General features: G+C 45.5%; 1 protein-coding gene across 2 annotated transcripts in view; it reads right to left on the bottom strand.

Annotated features, from left to right (window-relative positions):
* Positions 1-894: 894 nt before the first annotated feature.
* Adcy8 (adenylate cyclase 8) overlaps positions 895-20,177 on the bottom strand; it is a 241,015-nt gene continuing 221,732 nt past the window's right edge. The window contains exons 15-18 of one of the 2 annotated variants that reach the window (XM_004634413.2): positions 12,558-12,704; positions 7,245-7,337; positions 5,720-5,834; positions 895-1,466 (exon numbers count right to left, since the gene is read on the bottom strand). In XM_004634413.2, coding sequence (XP_004634470.1) covers positions 979-1,466; positions 5,720-5,834; positions 7,245-7,337; positions 12,558-12,704 — 843 coding nt within the window. In that variant the 3' untranslated portion in view covers positions 895-978. The remainder of the gene's footprint in view (positions 1,467-5,719; positions 5,835-7,244; positions 7,338-12,557; positions 12,705-20,177) is intronic. The other variant, XM_012515414.2, reaches the window with a different exon arrangement.

The raw sequence follows: 20,177 nt of genomic DNA, 5'->3' as shown, positions 1-20,177 counted from the left end.
AAGATGCCATCTTCCCAGGAAGAATGGACCTTTTGTGGTTGCTTACCTACCCTTGATTTTCTTTTTTCTTTTTATATTTGGTGGAACCGGGTATTGAACTCAGGCCCTTGTGCTTGCCAGGGAAGCACTTATTTTACTGAGCCGTCTCCTCGGCCCCCAACCCTTGATTTTACGTTACTCTCTTGACACACTGGGGTTGATCCCAATCCAGGGCATTTGCCTTTGGTGCTCCTTCTGTTCAGATTATTATTCCCACTTCTTGTGAATTTCCTTCACAAGGCTAATCTACAGAGTCATGCTCCCAAAGGAGGCTTCGCTCGTGATTCAGCTAAATGTTTGCTCTGAAATTAAATCTTTCCTTTGTGATTCAGCTAAATCCTTTGTGCACAGAAGTGCAATTTCTTTATTGCATCTACCTATGTCTGAGAGTAGATTATTCATGTTTTTATAAGAATATTACCCTTCAGCCAGAATATTAGCTCTGTGAGGAAATAGTTTTGCCAGAATGCATTTGGAGCACAGGATAGCTCAGGCATAATAGAGGTAGTCAATAAATGCTGGTCAGAGGGATGCTCAGGAACTGGGAGAGTTATTGGAAGTCATCATGTAAATGAGTTGGTACTTGGTTGAGCATATTACAAATATTCCAAAGCTTGTGGCTGTTATAGAGTGTTGATAGTGCTAGTTCTGTTTACATGTTCCCTTTTCCATTTAGTTGTGAAACTCTCAAAATCAGAAACTACTATTGCCTTACATTGTCAATAAATTTGCATAAATAAGGTGATCAATACATGTTTGTGGTGTTGGCTTCAGCAGCATGGGTATTAAAATAAATGTGATTCAAGAGGACTTCATATCATCTGCCTCATACAAAGACCAACAAAATTGTCCTTATTGTAAAAAAAATTAAACCTTTTTATTAGTATATTTATTTTATATATAAAAGAAATACAAAAAAGAAACACAAAGAAAATGCTTTTATGGCAAATCGGATTTGTCGGTGCCTTCGGCTTGTGCTCCTGGCTCTGGCCCGGTGGGTGTCAGCAAAGTCCGCCGGTTGTAATGGCCTTTGATGATGCCTGTGTTGTTGTTTTCGTTGAGAAGTTGTTTCTGCCTTTGCCTGTTGAGGGACTGGACGAGGCCCAGGACGACCGCAGCCAAGGAGTACTGGCCAGGCAGTCTTCTCGGGGGCAGAATGAATGGGTTGGGTTGGACTCTTCCCAGCAGAAAGTACGTTTTGATTTTTCCTTCCTGCTCACTAATGCCCTTCACGTAGATCTCCCCACGATAGTCGAAGGCAAAGCCCTGGTCTTTCAGGATGAGATAGGTCTCCTCGGGGACTTGGATCCGGCCACTCACACCTGTGCTGTCCATTCGGCTCGCCAGGTTCACAGTTTTGCCCCAAATGTCATACTGTGGTTTCTTAGCTCCGATCACGCCAGCTACCACGGAGCCATGGCTGATGCCTGTGAGTGAACCAAAGGAACAAGGGGTGAGAGGGAGAAGAGGACAGTGAGATGCCACCCCAGCAGGCAGACTGCCCACCACTTATGCGACCTCTGTAGGTGGGCGGTGGGGCCCAGGTCCTGCTTCAGCAGCTTATTTGGGTGTGATATGTCTGGGTCAGTTACTTAACTTTTTTGGATCTTGGTAATGTAAGTAAAACCACTGGCAGATTGTCTGCTAACCAGCAAGTGTTTGATATCAAAGCAGCACTGTTTTCTCAGGGCTGCTAAGTGGCCTGAGAGATGACCAGAGCTTTGACCAGGGGGCCATCAGTCTGTGGCTTCTGTCCATGCAGCCCCCCTAAGGACCAGGCAGATCTTTTCTGTGCCTGTTTTCACTCAGGCCCTCATCCTATCCCCCAGTCCACGAGGATGGTCTCCTAATGGCCTCCCTTTCCTGTTCTTTGTTCTTGAACAGCCCATCCTAAGCCGAGACATTTATGCAAGATGCCACCAGCCGTAAGAGTAACTCAAAAGTTCCTGAAAGAAGCTGATCGTCTGTGAGTCTGCCAAGAAAAGGGCTGAGAGGCTTGGGGCCCATTGGTGGCATCAAGTGCACAGGAATTCAGTGGCCTCTGGATTGAGTTGACCACGACCACCTGGTGGCCCACATCTGTGAGCAAGAAGCTTCATCATACAGAACCATGTCCCTGGCCAGAGGCAGCTCCTGGGCTTGCACCCACCCCAACAAAACAACACAAGCTTGCTGTCTGCGTTGTTCTGGAGGTAGCAGCTTTGTCATGCTTCTTGCCCTGCTGTTGATCCCTTTAGCTGAGGTCTTGATTCGCTGGCCACTACTGCCCCCAGGAAGAGCTTCACCTGGGTAAGAATGTATGAGCAGTGTCTGGCCCAGTCTCATTTCTACCACCTTTTAGTCAAAAAGCCCCACTGCGACTTTGACCTCTAGGCTAATGCTCACTGTCCAGCTTTCTCAGGCCTGCGTTCTGCCTCACTTGCCTGCCTCACTGATCCCCACCAGCTCGTGTGCCCCTCCACAGTGCCCGTGCCAGTTCCTTCACCCACCAGCCACGTCCCCCTTGGTGCCTTGGCTCTGCCCTTCTCTCTGTTTAGACTCTTAATTTCTCCCAGTCCTATAGTTTATTTGGTAAATATATATATGGTACTAGGGATTACAGCCATGTTCTTTATACCAAACTGCATACTTAGCTCTTCTCTTTATTTTTTGCTCTATTTTTTAAAAAAATTATTTTAAAGGTAGAAACAAAACCAAAAAAAAAAAAAAAAAAAAAAATAGCAGAAGCAAAGACAGAAAGTAACAAATAACAATACATATGGTATGTAACTTCGAAACAAGAATAAAAATGTAACAATGGCTGTTGTATTATCTATTTTCACCAGATTTGTCTTCTTTTTATTTTAGTTTGAGATGGTATCTGACTAAATTGCCTAACCTAGGCTCTGATTTGTGATCCTTCTGCTTCAGCCTCCCAGAGTCTGGTATTACAGGCATGTACTGCCATGCCTGGCTAGTACATGCCTTTAAAGATGGTTTCTATGCTTCCTCCTTTGGGATACCTGGATGTCTTTTCTACAAATGAAAGCATTTCACTAAATGTGTTAATGGCCATGTAGGTCTCCTATAACAGAGTTGGAATTTTGTCATTTCACCAGGTACCTGCTGTGTGGTGATAGATGGTAAAGAAAAGAGACATAATAGCCCTCAGAATTAACCTTCTTCTGGACAGAGACCACAAAAATAAAAAAGATAATATAATGTCAGCAAACAATAGAAGCAGTATCAATTAGTATAGAGGGACACAAGGGGGCAGGAAGGGAACATTTTGGAGAGTTGTAGTTAAGGAAGGCCTATTGAAAAGCCTAAGAGAATGTTTTCTCTCCATGTGACTTTCCTTAGGCACACTCTACATCACTGATCACTTTCTTCTGTTGCCCTGTAATCTTGATCAGAAAATTTGGGACACAACTGAGTTACATGATTTTACAGTACAGGTTCTCCTATGTCCTGAGTCCTCACTGACCTTGAAAGGCAGCCCTTCCTTTTCTCTAATTTTTGGTATACAAACTTAAGTTGTTAACCCTCCGGATGAGAAGCTTAATGACATTATTACCCTACAACATAGGCAGTTGAGCTTAACCTCACTGTAACTGTCTCATTGCTATTTGTTTCTCAATAAAATTAAAAAAAAAAGAAAAGAGATTTGAGAATCCTAGTAGAATCATGCAGATATTTGGGTAAAATTAGTCCAAGCAGGGGCAAGACAAACACATGTACACATTTATATATGCACATGCTAACACACGCTTCCTTGCCAGAGGAAGTTCCTGGGCTTTCACGCACCCCAACAAAACAATACAAGCTTGCTGCCTGCTTTGTTCTGGAAGCAGCAGCTTTGTCTCTCTCTTGCCCTGTCGTTGATCCTGTTAGCTGAGGCCTTGATTCAGTAGCCACGACTGCCCCCAGTAAAAGCTTCCTCTGTTTAAGACTGTATATGAAGTGTACACACAGAAAAAAATCACAATGAGAGCGATCTCTTTAAAGCACCTAGAGCCTCTATTCCATTTGATGTTCAGGTAGCTTCTATGAATTAGGTAGGTGGAGGAGGTGATAATGTGCCGTCCAGCCTTTAAATGAGAGAATGGAGACTCAGGGAGTCCAAAGGCATGCCTGAAGTTAGACAGCCAGTGGTAGCAGATGGGAAACAAATTGAGGTTCTTAATACAATTGGGAAATTAATTTTATAATCTCTGATATCAATGAATATGATACCAGCAGTCAGAGCGCCAATAATCAAAGGTTGACCTCGGTCCCAGGGACCCCTTTAGAATTTACTTTGCAACACATCTCTGTTCAGGGTTAAAGTTCTCTTTTACTTCCTGATTCAATTGTGTAGCTAATGAGTTCAGAAAGGACATTCAGGATTGATGAAAGATGTGGGAATAAGCTCTGAACATTCCACTCACAGATCAAAAACATAAAATATAACTTTTATTCCAAAAAGAGAAGGTATGTGGCTTTCTTTAGATCTGATGAGTCCATCACTGGTATTTCTTGAAAGCTGCTCAGGGAGGATGTCTATAAGTGGGGACAGTGTTTTATGGTTGTTTTAAATTACACCGTGGTAGACAGAAAGTGATTCATCTCAATCAGGAAGTCCTGGAGCTACCTCTGGCATGACTGTCTGTGTGATGTTAGGCTAGCTCGTCCCTTTTGTGGGCCTGAGTTTACTCATCTATCAAATGTGATTATGGAGTGGAGCAAGAGATTTCAGATTGGGCTTTGGTAAGCGTAGCAGAGGTGCAGAAGAAATTGGCAAATTATGCAAATCTCAGGGGATTATTGCTCATTCTCAAGGATTACAGTTGTGTTGCAACTTTGGACAGGGATATCCCTAGTCTGAAGAAGGGTGAGTTCTGTGGTTGAGTAATGTATTATAAGGCTCGGTCTGTGTCGGTGGCTCAGTATAGTATCTGACACGCTCCAGAGCCAACTCCTGACCCTGCCTGAAGGCATTGTCCTTGGTGATCAGAGTTATGGTTTATGTCTTAAAGTATCACCAAACTGTCATGGGTTCAGAGGTTGGTCTTTAAGAAGTTCATTGGCTTATGAGGTCTCTAACTTTATCAGTGGATTAATCCATTAAATAGATTCATGATTTGATGGCATTACTGGGATGTAATGCAAATGTAGGAGGTGGGGTGTACTTGTAAGAAGGGGGTCAAGGAGATAGGACGTGGGGGACTGTATCTATTCCCCAGCCCCTCCTCTCATGCTCTTCCCTGCTGGCTTCCATGAAGCAAGCAGCTTTCTCCCACCATGCTCTTTGGTATGGTGTGTCTTCCTTTGCCTCAGTTCATCAAAGAGTGAAATCTCTGAAACCATGAGTTAGGATGTCACTGCCATTTGTAGCATCACAGCCTTTTTAATGAGGACCTTGGATGGGAAGGACCTTGCATGGATGGGATACTAGACTACGCACTTAGAAGAGATGCTAGCCACTACCTAGGCCCTGTTAAGATAAGTGGCTTTGTATTTCTGCACACAGGTCAGCATTCTGCCCTTGCCTCCCGCATCTTGAGCAAGAGGAAGAAAGATCTGAGCTGACTCGTGGCTGCCCTTGTCGGGTCAGAGGAAGCCTCTTGCGTTTCACAGCAAAAAAGCTTCCAGGGTTGGTGGCCATGCGTAGGAGGGGCTGAAGGGCTCAGCGGAGCACCTAATTCCAGCAGCGACTCACCGATACGGAGCTCAAAATTGTTGAATGAGTGCTTGTTGATCTCCTGTATGCTTTCGGCCAGCGCGAGAGAGAAGTCTGCCAGGGCACACAGATGTCCCCACTTGTCTTCACATTGCTGCATTAAAATGAGAAAAAGCGACACTGAGCATGATGCACGGCAGCACAGCCGCGGTGGCGGCACCCTGCACTAACCCCGCCGGAGCGTCCCTCAGGAGAAGCTCATGGCCGTAAGCCCCAGTCATCAGAGTCCTTGGGGCACGGATCACAGGAGTTTCATCCAAGAGAGTGTGGTATGTGTGGCTCATAGCACTCCTTCTTTCAACGTGCACTTGTCTGCTAAGCTGACAGGGATTCCTATGTGTGTGCTCACTGGGGTGTGCATGGGCTCATTTGTGCGTGTATTCGTGCATGTGTATGTGTGTATATTGATGCTACTGTGATCGTGTATGCAGCTTACCCATTCTAAGAACAATGTTAATTTCTTTTGAAGCGCTTGCCTTTCCTGTTGAAGGGATGTTTGCATAGACCTCTGCTTATGAAGCTCCCAGGGAAAGTGCAGGGCAAGCCCGTGTGCCCTGCGCAGTTTCCAAATCCGCGAAATGGACACAAGCACAATTGCTCCTACTACCTCTCAGAGAGGAAACGAGATGACATATGTGAGAGAAGTCTGCCTGCAGAGCAGAGGTTGGCACGCAGGTTCAGAGAAAGCCAGATGGGAAACATTTTAGGGTTTGCACACCATATGGTCTTTGTTGTGACTACTCAGCACTGTCAGTTTTGGTTTTAAAGAGAAAAGGATGAAATGTAAATGAGCGAGGATGGCTGTGTTCCAATAGAACTTTATTTACTTCAACAATGTGAGCCCTACGCTTCTGATCCCTGCTACCGTGTACCAGCATGGCTTTCTTGCCAGATAGTTAGTCTTGGAATATTTTTTGGGCTTTAGTTGGAATGAAAGCCCATACAGGAGGAGAATAGTTTAGGGGGATTCTCTCTTCCCCAATAACTTAGACTCACATGTATTGCATATTTGTTGAGGATTTAGAACATGCAAGGCTTTGTTTAAGGAGCCTATGATTATCTCAGATAATTAATCCATTAAGCCTGAGGGTCCCCATGCATTAGTGCCTGGCACTCAATCAACCCTACAAAAAGCAGAGACTATTACTGATATTATTACATAATGACTTTTGAAGGAGAAAATGAAAGATTACGAAAACAGGCTAGAAAACTGCGCTTAGTGAGAATCGTTTCTAAATCGTAATCAGGGCATTTTTCTCTCGGACATTTGCTCAAGTGAACAGTGAGGTTCAGAACAAAGCCTAGAAGTTTCTTGACAAAACAGCCGAATTCCATCCAGCAGACCTTGACCTGGGGAACACCCATATTTCACATAAGGGCTGTCGTCCACTGTCGCAGATTGTCTCCCCAGCGCTCTCACTGGAGGCGGCTTCACCATCTTTAGGGATGCGGCCGCAGCGTGGGCTCTGCATAGGTGTGACCGAGTCCATTCAGTCCTCCTTACCTGCTTCTCTGGGGACAGGCCTGACACTGCCATATAGGTGCTGCCGATGGTCTTAATCTTTTCAATGTCTTGAAACCGGTCCTCACCCAGCAGCTGGAACAGATCCAGGCAATGGTGTTAGTTCTGGTGTTTACCCTCCCACAGGAGGCGGGGCCCTGCAAACTGACCCCGGACTCACAATGAATGAAGAGCTAACTCAGACAGTCCAGGTCCTCAAGGAGGCTGTTTTTTCTCAGGGAGGGTCATGCATTCATCCAACCAACAGAGATTTTTTGAGCCCTCGCTAAGTGCCGGGACCCCAGATGAATGTGAGCAGATTTTCTTGATGGAGAAGATGTGCTTTTATGAATCATTGACATAAACAAGGCTACCTGAATAGCTTAAAGAAGAACTAGCACAAAGTGTTCCCAAATCATCAACACATCTTATTGGCCTTCTTTTCAACATGGTGAATCCAAGCATTTCTCAGCACTTCCTTGGGGGACCTAGTCTAAGCTGCTCTGAGACTGTGGCTGGGCCCTTGGCATACTCTGCTGGCTCCTGCCCTTGCCTCATCTTGTCCAGCCTGGCAGCCAGATGATGGCATCCTCAGATGAGTCTTACTGTGTGAAAAACCCTCTAATTGCTTGCGGCACTCCTCAGGTTCAGAGCCAGTCTGCCCCGAAACCTTCAAGGTTCTTCTCCTTACTGTCTTGTTGGCTCTGTTCCAGGTACACTGCTAGTATTAGAACAAGCCAGACATGCTTTACCCTCAGGACACTTTTATTTGCTGTTCTGCCTCTTAATATTCTTCCCTCAGACAATGACTTGGGCATCCCATTTTTACATACATGTTCTCATCTTCCTTCCATGTTTTATTTTTTAAATATTTGGCCCTAGTTTTCTTATTCACTGTCTTCTTCCTCATGGGAATGTGAGACTCCTGGGGCAGGTACTGCTGCCTATTATGCTTACTACTTGTCATCCAGACAGAGCTTAGAGCATAGTAAGGATGAATGAATGAATGAATGAACGAGTGCAGAGTGCATGATTAAATCAAACAGTGGTTATCGTCCATGACATTTCCTTCACCTTTACCTGCAGTTTTTGCTTTAATGCTAAGTAAGGGAAGCCTTGGTTTCTTAATAAGTGACATTGGAAGGCAGAAAAATGCCCCCTGATGAGCCCTTGGGAAGTCCCTGCAAGCTATGAGCATGTTACCTTACACAGCAAAGACACTCTCCTCTGCAGATACGATTAGGTCAAGGATCTTGGGATGGGGACATTTCCTGGGTTTTCTGGAAAGCTCAATCAAGTCGTAAAGATTGTTAAAAGGGAAATTTGAAATCAGGGAAAATAGAGCAGGGGAAGCAGAGGTCAGAGTGATGTGATGGTGGTGCTGGGCATGATGGAAGAGGCAATAAGCCAAGGAATGTAGGTGTCTCCAGTAGCTGGAAAAGGTAAGTGGATCCTGCCCTGAAACCCATTGAGGACACTGGGGTTGCCCACACATGGATGTTAGCCCAGTGAGGTCCAGAGAGAACTTCTGATCCCAAATCGTAATGCAATAAATTTTTGTTGTTTCCCTCACAAACCCTGTGGTAGTTTGTTCAGCAGCAATAAACAACTGATACATAGATCACTCATTGAGTACCTACATATTTAATAATCTACAAGGTACCAGCAATTGGTGATTGCTCATGATCCTTGGGGACAGATGCTGGGTGGTATTTGGATAGCTTCTTACGTTAGGATCTTAACAAGCCTTCACTGAGCCAGTAATTATTTTATGTTCATCTTATGTAAGAGAAACATGGGGGCTGACGTTATTGCTTAAGTCACTCCACTAAGAGGAGTCCTAGAATTAGATCCCTGATGCTTGACTCCAAGGTCCTGCTTGCTTGTCCTGCACCCTTGCCTGAGAGCACGTGGTCTCACTAGTATCACCAAAGATGGGAAGCCATCATCCAACCCATATGTACTGAATCAGCAACTCTGGAGGGATTCTTAGGCAAACTTTCCAGATGATGCTGACATATATTCAAATTGGAGAAACACTTCTTTAATTAAAGGAAGAGAATGGCTTGCCTGGGGGTAGAATTACCTTATTCATTCAATTCTTCATTCAGTGGTTGCTATTGAGTTCCTGTTACCTTGGAGGCACTGGAGTAAGCACTAGGCATGCAAGGTTGATAAGATAACCTTTGCCTTCAATGACTTTGTGGTGTCTCCGGTTGATTTCACCACATGTCATGGACAATGGCATCCTGCTCTGAAGACTGGTGCTAATGTAGATTTGAACTTTTCTCCCAACCTGAAATTAAAGCCATACCATTGTGCAGTGTGTTCTATCTAAGCATCAAGTAAGCTACAGCAGGTTGTAATGCACACTTGCAGATGTGAGTGTAGCAGAGGCCCTTGGGAGGTCTTCCACACCCTCTCCTCTGGGCCCTAGCTTTTCTCTGCCTTATCTCTGCGATTGCCCTCCAGGTTCTCCCCTGGCTTTATCTGATTTACTTCCTGATCTCCTCTAGGACTTACAAGAAGTGGTCAATCTATATAATTGACATTTAATTTTTAAAAATTATTCCAGGACACTATGTTGCCACGAGTCCCTCTCCAGTACTTCCCCTTGCTTGAGCATTTATCCCACCCCTCTTGCTATTTTCTGAAGCACTTCTGGAAGTCCTCTTCTGTGAAAATCTCTAGCTATATTCTTGTGATTGCCTGGATGTCTTGAATCAATTCAAAATGTTTACCTTTCAGGGTCATTTTGACTTTGGGGGAGAAGCCAGGAGTCACAGTGCTTCAGATCTGGTGAATAAGGTGGCTGCAAACACATCCTACTGTTTCTGTTTGTAAGACATTTGTGAAAACATTTTGAATAGATTTAGGACATTGAGGCAGCCATCAGAAGAGACCCACAAAAGAGGACTTGCAGAGCTTCTGCAGGAATTGGCAACGGCAATGGGATAAGGCATCTGGAGCAAGAGACAGTATTTTGGGGGGCCTGAAGGCAGTGTGTCTTTTATCTTTTAATGTAATATATTTAAAAAAAATTTATGTAAATGTCCTCTGAATTTTGACTGCATGCCACTTCTTCAGTGTGCATTTTTGGGTGCTCCTCAGTGGCACCATGGGTGTCCAGTGGTCATGGCTTAGTTGGGACAAAGGAATTTCTTGAGATGCAAGACTTTCAAGGTCAACACCAGGAAAGTCTTCAGCAAACTGATGAATGAATGGGTCCTTCTGATCATAATCTTCCTCTAAGATTCCTTTCCCCTGTTCTCTGGGTACATAATCTGCAGGGTCCAGTGCAAGATGAAAACATACAATTCCTTGTTCAAAAATGAAAATTTCCGTAAGTGTTGACAGCAGGACTCCAAGCAGCTGCTAGTCTTTTGCGTGACTGCCCCGGCTGAAAGCTGTTCAGCCAGCCCGGGATGGAAGAGCAAAGTTTAAGTTTAAGTCTCCATGGCTTCCAAACTAAACTCTGGCCTCTTATTTCTCACTGTTCCCTCACTCTTAGCCTCTCCTGAGAGCTGAATAGCTTTGGAGTCTCATTTTCTGAGAGTAGACAGGTGGACCAGACAGAGTTGAGAAGGTACTTTGCTATAAATATATCTCAAAAGTAACCAGGAGTTAAGAGAGTTCATGCTTAAGGTCTCTGTTGGGGCCATGGGAACACAGACCAGTGTTTTGGTGATGTGTTCTGTGCCCATGTGTGCATGTGTGCGTGCATGCATGCATGCGTGCATGTGTGTGTATGTGTGTTTGTGTGTAGCTTGTGTCACAGAGGAGGCAGTTATTACTGTTCATTATTTGTGTTACCATTTGTGTTTCTGGAGCTAACTTGAATCTGCCTTCACTGAGAGTCTCCAGCTTGGGTTTGGGTACACAGTCTTCAGAAGCCTTTGTGCCTGACATTTACCCTTAGACACAACCCACCAGATGTGGTTTTTCAGCAGCTCTTCCACCGTTCATATTTTAGCTCAAAGACCCTGGATGCCATCAACTGCCCATTTCTCTCCCTCTGCCTCTGGGCATTATGTTTTCTCAGCTTCTTCCTGTCTGCAGGTGGCTCTGGTGTGGTCCTGAGGAAGTGTGTACCAGGTTCCTAATGTTTTCTTCTTCCCTTTAGAATTACCTGGTCTAGCAGCATCCATTTCAGACCCTAGCAAAGTTGCCTTTTCAGAAATAAGTTTGACCCTGGGGCGGATAGCCTGAAGGCAATATAAAGAGGGGATGCCGCTGCTCCACCCTTTTTGTTTTGCTGTGTTCCTCCATGAACTACTGCCCTCTACCATCTGCCACCCTGCCTTGGATCCAGCCAAGTATGGACTGAAATCCCCACAAACTGTGAGCTAAATAAACCTTTCCTCCCTTAATTTTGGGTGTCAGGTATTTTGTCCCAGCAATGAGAGAAAAGTAACTGAGACACCCAGTTTCCAACTTCCTTCTGCAAACACCCGAGTCTGCCATCACAGGCACTGCCATCTTCTGTTTTTGGAAGACTCCCAGATATGCCCAATTTTGTGCATGGAGAGGTATAAATTTAGATCAACTTTGCTTTGTTTATTAAAGTTTAAAAATATGCCTGTGAAGACTTTTGGGAGACAGAATGCAGTAGAATTTAAAATAAAGCAAAACCAGTTACCTCAACATTTAGTCAGATATTTTTAATAGAAGAATTTTTACTTTTTATTTGTCAGTATGTTTTGGATTTCAGTAGCCTGTCTTCATCTTACTGTTTTTCAACTGGCTTCATATTAGGGTCTCTGCTAGGCCCTGGGGACTTAACAAGAGCAAAGCAAGAGTACAGTTTCTATCCTCATGAGCTTGGGACCGCGAATGGAAGATAAGCGTAAAAGGTAGAGTGAGTTGGCTCAGTTCAATCATTCTACAGTGTATAAGTTCATCAAAGCATCCATTAGCTCAGGTGAGAATTGTGACTGTTAATTAAATCAGGTACTGGGATAGATATATAGTTGCATTCTCTTAATGAATAGAATGATTTGTTCTAATGGTGTTTGTAAATAGGATCACAAGTCCGCATCTTGTACAGCAATTAACCACTAAGAAGAATATATGCAGTGTATTATTTGTTGAAACTGTCCTTCCGATTTGATTTGAAACTGTCTCATTGCTATCTGCTTGTCAATAAAACTTTGAAAAAAAAATAAATCAGGTACTACGCGTCTGCATGTATAGTGCAGCCTGCAGTTCTATAAGTGTAACAACAAACTCCACAAAAGGTCATTCCTCCAGGGAATCTCACAGTGCTTATGAAAATGAGGCCCATTTGCGACTGTGCCTTCCAAGGCTGAGATTCACCTCATCGAAGTCAGCGATGATCTCGTTCAGCAAGCGCAGACATTCTACGCCTTGGTTGTTCATTTCAGTCTGAGAGTAAAAGTCTGCAAACCCTGGGATGGAGGCAAACATCACCCCAACAGCATCGTAGGACTGAGAATACAGCTCCTGGACAGAGAGACACGGGGAGAGCCAGAGATGATCAGCAGAGGTAGGTTCGGTAATGATGTTATATGTGCATGTGTATCTGCGTGTGCGTAGATACACAGTCAGGCTGCCTTCACCAAGTCCCTTAGGCTGGGTTGCTTATGAAGAGCAGTTATTTATTTCTTACAGTTCTAGAGGCTGGGAAATCTGATGCCAAGGCTCTGGCAGACTCAGTGTCTAGTGAGGGTCCACTTTCTGGCTCATAGGTGGCACACGCTAGCTGTGCTCACACGATGGGAGGGGCTAAGCAGAGCTCTGGGGCTTCTTGGTAAGGCCACCAAGCCTGCTCATGACCTAATAACTCTTACAGTCCCCATCTCCTAATGGCACCACCTTGGAAATTAGAACCTCAACAGGAGAATTTGGAGTGATACAGCATTCTTGTCACTGCATCATAGGCAGAGCGTTATCATACTCTATCCTGGGACCATCAAACACACGTGGTTGGCTGGGACATGAGCTCCACTGCCCACTCTTTTGCCCTTGGCCAGCTACTTTTTGTGCTCATCCTCACAACTGGTCCAGACTCTCAGCGCTCTCCGTACCCTAATCCTGTGCTCGAGTCCATCCAGTGGACGATTACGTCTCCCACCTTAGAGAAAACAGTTGCTCTAGGTGACGACACAGCTGTTTTAATCATCATCACATGTCGATGTTCACATTAGCTAGCCTCTCCTGTTTCCAGTCCAGACCACACACTTTGCCTTCAACTGAAGGTCAACGTTTCCACCTGATCCCTAGACCTGCCCCAAGCATAACAAACTTCTTCAGCAACTTACTCCCACAATAGCGCTAACCTTTCTTATTTATTTCTCCTCTTATTTGTTGCTCCTCTCCATCTCATCAGTCACTCTTCTGAAAATAAGATCAAAACATAAACCCTGGGTTCTTTGACACTGATGACTACAGAGCATTCCTTCTCTATCCTTGCTTCCAACCTTCTCAACCCAGCTTGCTCTACTGCCTACACCATTCAAATCTCAGCCATACAAAGTGGGAAGCCCACTCCATGCATGCCAGTTCATATCTTCCTTACTGGACCACTGTGAAGCTAAGCATGTTGACTGCCCAGGATTTTGACTCTCTGGGTCTTGGCTTAAACGCATCAGTGACATCCTCTTTCATTTCTTATGCCTGGTTCTTTTAAGAATAGCACAACCTTTTGATTTCACCATCAATGTTGTTGATTTCTATGCTTCTGTCCTTGACACACAGCGTGGTGATAGTTTTATAACTTTATGCGGTCCATCTCATTTACTCTGAGCCTTTCTAACACCCAAATGCAGACAATTGCTAAATTCCTATTTGTAGGTCAGCTCTTCATTGGCTTTGAACTACTGTGTCTCCTGCTGTGTAGCTTTCACACACCGCAAATTACTAGCAGTATAAACTGTGTGTACCTTCTCTACAGCTACACCTGTGTCTGCCCCTTTTTTCTCTAATTGAGTTGATGGCACCAGACCTTGTCAGATCATCAAAATTAGAAAACACACTTGAGACTTTTATAAGTAAATGGATGCAACAAGAGGGTATGCTCAGAAGTGAAATAAATCAGGTCTGCATGTGTAAGCAATGTATTGTCTCCCTAGAGTTATGAACCTGAGAGAGTAAACAAAATCTGAAAGGTAAAATAGATATAGTAAAAGGGTAAGAAACTTCTCGAAAGGAAAATCACTCTTTTTCTCTCCCAGATCCTACTGGATTGAGAAGCAGCCAGAAGGTATCACTAGCTAATGGAAGATCAACCCCAAACACAGGCTTCTGGCAATAATGGTTTGGACAGTGTGGCTTGGAAGTGAGGCCAAAATGGGAATCTCTGGCTCCTGTCTATGAGGCAGACTTTAAATGACCTGATTATCTCCTTCGCCCTCTCTGCAGGCAGAAAATGTAGACAAATATCTACCCCGTGTGGTTCAGGAAGGAGGATCTGCGTTACTCAGCTTACCACATGGGGAGTGAAAGCTTTTGCATCTTGGGCACAAAGACTGCAATGAGGAGACTTCAGCACAGTGACCCCTCTGGTGACTTGAGAGCCAGTGGCTATGGCTCTCCTCAGTTGTGTCAATCTGATGATGTGATATGCAACGAGAAAGGTGGACCCTGCCTCCCTAATGTTTCCCTATAGGCCAGAAGGAATTACAGGGAGCTCTTTCCTCAGTGAGTCCAGGTAGGTACATAAGAGGAGGGGAGAGGAGGGCAGGGCAGGGCAGGAGAGTGGAGAGGGGAGGAGAAGGGAGGAGAGCCCAGGCAATCAGAGTCCAGCTCCCGCAGGTTGGTCCCATGACTTTGGGCACACTAAGTCACCTGTCTGCCTCCACTGAGGCAAAGCTGAGCCCCTGGCCTGCCATGGCTCTGGTTGCACCGAGAGACTCTGATGTAGCTGTCCATTGGGTCCTCCCCATCATGGTTCACAGTAGCTCTAACTGAACCCAGTCACTGCCTTTCTCCTTGTCCCTTTAGGTTTGAGAGTAGAAAGAGCTTCACAGAGATGCTGACTCCTAGAGGTTTCACCCTGTCTTCCTTCTCTGAGCTGCTGCACTCTGGAATCCAGCAGAGAAGAGGTGGCCCATTCAGAGTAAGATAATGAGAGGAGAGTTAATATACAAAGGCCTTAATTAGAAAGGTGAGGCCAGAATAGAGGGAATCCTAAGGAATCCTTCAGGAATTCAGGGCCAGTGGAAGTAAGCGCTGCCATTCTTCCATGCTCAAAGGGATGAGAAGAGCCCGAGGAAGTGAATTAATTTGATATGAAAGGCAGTGGGCTTGAAAGGATCTTTCAACATTTGTGGAGGAGCACAGCTGACTTGAAGGAGTTCCAAAGGACTAAATATTGCTATTGTATCTCTTCTCCCTCTCCCTGACCTCCTACTTCTGCTGGCGGTCCTCAGCCAGAGGGCACGGGAGGTCACTGATGTAGCCCAAGCACAGAAGCGCTTCCCTCAACCCAAGCAAAGCAGGAAGAGGGGGATAAGGAAGGGCTCCAGCCCACCTATCCACACCTTCAGAGCTGGTTTCTTTATTCGGCTCTCTCTAAACCACTCTGAGTGCTCCATCTGCTTCTTGCTATTTTGGGCCTAAAAAAAAATAAACACACTTTGTAAACGGGGGAGGAGTTGATGAATTTAGAAAGAGCTGTTATTGTATTGTTGTCACCATCTTCTTTTGGGTTGGGAGTGCAGGTTTAGACCTCACACAGGATTCTGAGCTTATGTGTTCATTCTCTTCCTGAGACCCCACATGGCAATAGGAAGAAAACTGTGGTCTCCTCCTTGTTCAGGGAACCAGTCCTTTCCCTGCACCAGCCTACTTGATTCTGAGTCATGTGCTGCTTGCGTGAAGCTCCTTCAGTGTCCTCCAAGGCCTGTCCCTTTGCACTGATGATACTTCTGCTTTGATCTCTACTACATATTGGAGTTCCTGTGCTCTCCCTACCTCTCGGCAAATATCTTGCAGCTTTGTGACTCAATGCCTCCGACTACTTGGGTCTGTCTGGAATACTTTCCCAGCCTCTTTCCCTGATCAACCTCTGTGTCCTAAGAGCATTAATGGAATGAGAGCATGGACATAATTACAGATGAGGAAACGGAGGCTCAGCAACCCTAACTAGCTTGCTGTAGATCTCATAGCTAGTAAACGCAGATGTGACAGGTGAACACTTGCCCTTCTGACTTCCTAGCTTGGATTTCTCCCATCAGATAATGTAACCTCCCTAGAAGGGCCTTCAGAAGAGTTAGAATTCGGGAGGGAAGAGCAAGCAGAGATGGAGCTGAATGCTCCGGTGTCTGGAGTGATTCTGAGCATGTCCTTTGCTGCTCTATCTGGGACACACCGAGGGCCTACATGAAAAGGACACATAAGTTTGGCAGCCAGGGGCTCTGGCGTCTGTTTCTTTTAAAATTTTATTGATTAAAAAATAAATGAAATTTTATTGGTTGGTTGATTGATTGATTGGTACAGGGCCTCACTGTGCAGTTCAGACTTGTAGTGATCCTCCTGTTTCAGCCTCCCCAGTGCTGGAATTATAGGCATGTGCCACCACACAGGGTTCCTGGGCTGTCATGGCTTGTGTTACTAGGGACTGAACTTGGGCCCTTGCACTTCCTAGGCAGGTTCTTACACTGCTGAGCTCTCTCCCTAGCCCTCTGCTCCTTTTTGAGCAAGGCCCATGGAATCAGGCCCTCAGCAGTGAGGTCCATAAAGATGTGTGCAGTTCAGCCGAGCAATGCCGCCACGTCTTCTGTCAGTCAGCCATGACTGCATTGCCATCCGAGGGACACAGCCTTGGCAGAGCAGGACAGAGTGGCCATTTGGCATTACTCTAATGCAGCAAAACTCACAAACATCCTCAGATAATCAGAGGCTTGTATCACTGTTCATATTTGTGGTAAAAGGAGGAACTAAAAACCACCTTTACCTCTTACGGTAACAGGACATGAAATTGGAGTACTTAAAGGTTACAGTAGTCCTCCCCCTACTAGGCCTTCACTATTTTTTCTTTGTATTTTAGGGAAGGTTCTACAGGGTGTTCAGGGTCTCACTGCTAGATTGGACTCATAGTGATCCGCCTGTTTACAGCCTCCCAAGAGCTGGGATTACAGGCGCGCAGCACCACGCCCAGTCTCAAAAGTTCAGAAGGATTTTTTTTTTTTTGGCTGGCTCAAGATGCCTTAAGAGCAGGTCTGGTAAGGCATGAGGATCTGGGGATCGAACCACAGTATCCTGAGCCTGACCGCCTTTGCTTAAGCAGGCACTTAAACAACTGAGCTAATTGGCAGGCCCCTACCATCGCTTTATCTACTAAACTTTTCTTTCTTTCTCTTTCTCTGTTCTATGTCACATACGCAAGTGTACACAGGACAAGCTGGACCCTAGTCTTGTCCAGCCCCAAGTTAGCTTGGGCAGCAGCATGGCAAGTGGGATGAACCTGGAACTGAGGTGCAGTGTCACTTGAAGAATGTGAGGCCTGTTAGAAACCTCTCAGGGCCCCAATTTCTTCACCAATAGTGTGGGGCTAACAAAGCTCTCCTCTTAAGGCTGTTAATTTGTATCAGGGAGATAATTTTCACTTATTTATTACTTATTTATTTTTATGTATTTGGTACAGGGTCTCACTATGCAGCTCGGACTCATAGTGATCTTCCTGTCTCAGCCTCCCCACTGCTGGGATTATAGATGTGCACCAACATGCCTGGTCTTGGTGGCCAGCTTGGTGTGCCCAGGGCTGGGCTGGCATAGCACGTGGTACCAGGGATTGAACCTGGGTCCTTGAGCTTGCCTCTGCAGCTGCTTAGACCACTGAGCTATCTCCACAGCCTGACAATTTTCATCAGGTGCCCATTCTCAGTATCTGGCATGCAGTTGATGTGCGGTAAGTGATGCTTCATCATTTTTTCACCTTCAGATTCTATAGGCAACACAAACAGTTTGGTATCTAATCCTGGCGGAGTGAGAACTGCTTAAATATTTATAACACCTGAAATAATTCTGGTAGGACTTTCTACTGAAAATGTATTAAGGCTGAAGGTGCCATTCACTCTGCCTGGGGGTGTTGGGATGCATTCCTTGTTGCTTTCCTAGCTTTCATGATGAAATCAATATCTCCTTGCTCTTCCCCCTGGTCCTAGGTAACTTATTGTTTTGGTATCTTGGTTAAAAAGCAGCTCTCCTTTCATTTGCCTTTGGGTTTTCCCTCTGGGGCTCATGCAGTTCCACTTCTCCATCTGGTGCGCATGGTTGGCACACATTAACATGCTCTTTGCTTTCATGGTTCAATTAAGAAGCTCTTTTTAGAAAACATCTGACCTCGGGGAATCCTCAGGAAACCAGGCTTGGACTCGGCATATCTGCCCCGGGAGGTGGGGGGTGCTCTGCTCTGCAGCTGGGAGGCCCTCCAGGACCTGACTGCACCGAGAGCTGATCGTTTGATTTGCTCGTTACTCATGCTCTGGCCTTCTCTTTCAATGGGCTTTCTTCAATAGCAAGGATGAGAAATGGAGCCAGAAGTCTTTTTCCACTCTGCCTTTTGGGCTCCCAAGGCAAGACCACAAAGCCCAAGGTCTGTAAGGGTTTCATGAGGAACAGGGGTGGCAGGGTACACATACAAAAGCTAAAACACTCCTTTGCTATGGTGTGAATCTGAAATGTCCCAAAGGCCTGATGTGCTCAGAGGTGGGGCTTTGGGAAGGTGATTGGATCAGGGGGTGCTGTATTTTCCAGTGGCTTAGTGGATTTGGATGAAAAGCAGAAGAGGTGGGGGTGGCTGGCGCCGTGCCCAGTGGGTACATCTCCTTCCCCGGCTCCTCTCTTCTGTTCCTGCTTCCTAGCTTCCATGGTACAAGCAGCAGTCTTCTGTGCCAGGCCTTTCTTCCATGCCATCTCTGCATTTGAGCCTGCCACCTATAGACTAAAACTTCTGAATCCGTGCTCCACAATCTCTTCCTTTACTTTGCAGATGTTGTGCACTGTGTCTCAGGGAAGAGAAGGTAACTAAGACACCCATCTGTGCCCAAAGGCATCACATCTACAAGTTAAAACAAAGTCAGCCAGCCAGCCAGCCAACTGGCTCACTGAAGAGATTGCTCTCAGGGTCAGCAGCTCCATAATCTCTGTTCTAAGGGCTTTCACTCCCTGTTGACTTCAGCTTTCAAATGTATCATTGGAAAGGTTGTCCTTTCAGCCCAGCCTCTGACACAAACCATGTCTTGTTTTAGTAGCAGCCTAAACAACTCAGTTTGAGGGGCTAACAAGGGGAGACAGCACTCCAAGACAGCCACAGTCTACGAAGGCTGAAAGCCACAGGAACACACTGCTGCTGTTCATCGACAGCCCTTTAGTAGCAGGACCACAGGCAGGCACACCAGGCCTGAGGACCAGTGGTGATGAGGCTGCCATGGTCTCAGTGCTTGGTGAGCTCACAGTCCTGCAGGGATGAGGCTGCTACTGATCCTATCTGTAAGGCCTCAAGGAGGCGGAGCCCAAGGGTGCTCTGTGTGAACCCCCCCAATGCTAGGCCTACTGCAGCATCTCAGGGGTAAGACCATGCCCGCTCCCACGTTAGCCTGCAGGATGCAAAGGCACCTTTCAGCTTCCTTGTGAGTGATCTTCTTTTGGAGCTTTCAGAGTAAGTCCAGTTGTTTGAGTATTTTAAAAAAAAACTTCTCATGTTTTAAATAATCTTTGCTATTGGACTTTGTTAACTCTTCCTCCTAAAGGAGTTTAGGACTTATCTCCTCTCCAGCTCCTTTGCCATTGTTCTAGGTATCCACATTTGAGTCTTACCTGATCTACTTTAATAGATATTGTGAAAGGGAAAGAAACTGCTCGAAAGGGGAAAAAAATCTTGGATGAGGGAAAGGAGAAAAGATATATATCCTTCCTTCTTATATAGCTATCGTATATATGATATAGCTATCATATATGGCTTCTTATAGCATA

Source organism: Octodon degus, unplaced genomic scaffold, assembly GCF_000260255.1.
Source record: "Octodon degus isolate 3935 unplaced genomic scaffold, OctDeg1.0 scaffold00062, whole genome shotgun sequence".
NCBI lineage: Eukaryota > Metazoa > Chordata > Mammalia > Rodentia > Octodontidae > Octodon > Octodon degus.
This window is presented reverse-complemented; position numbering and strand designations above follow the sequence as displayed.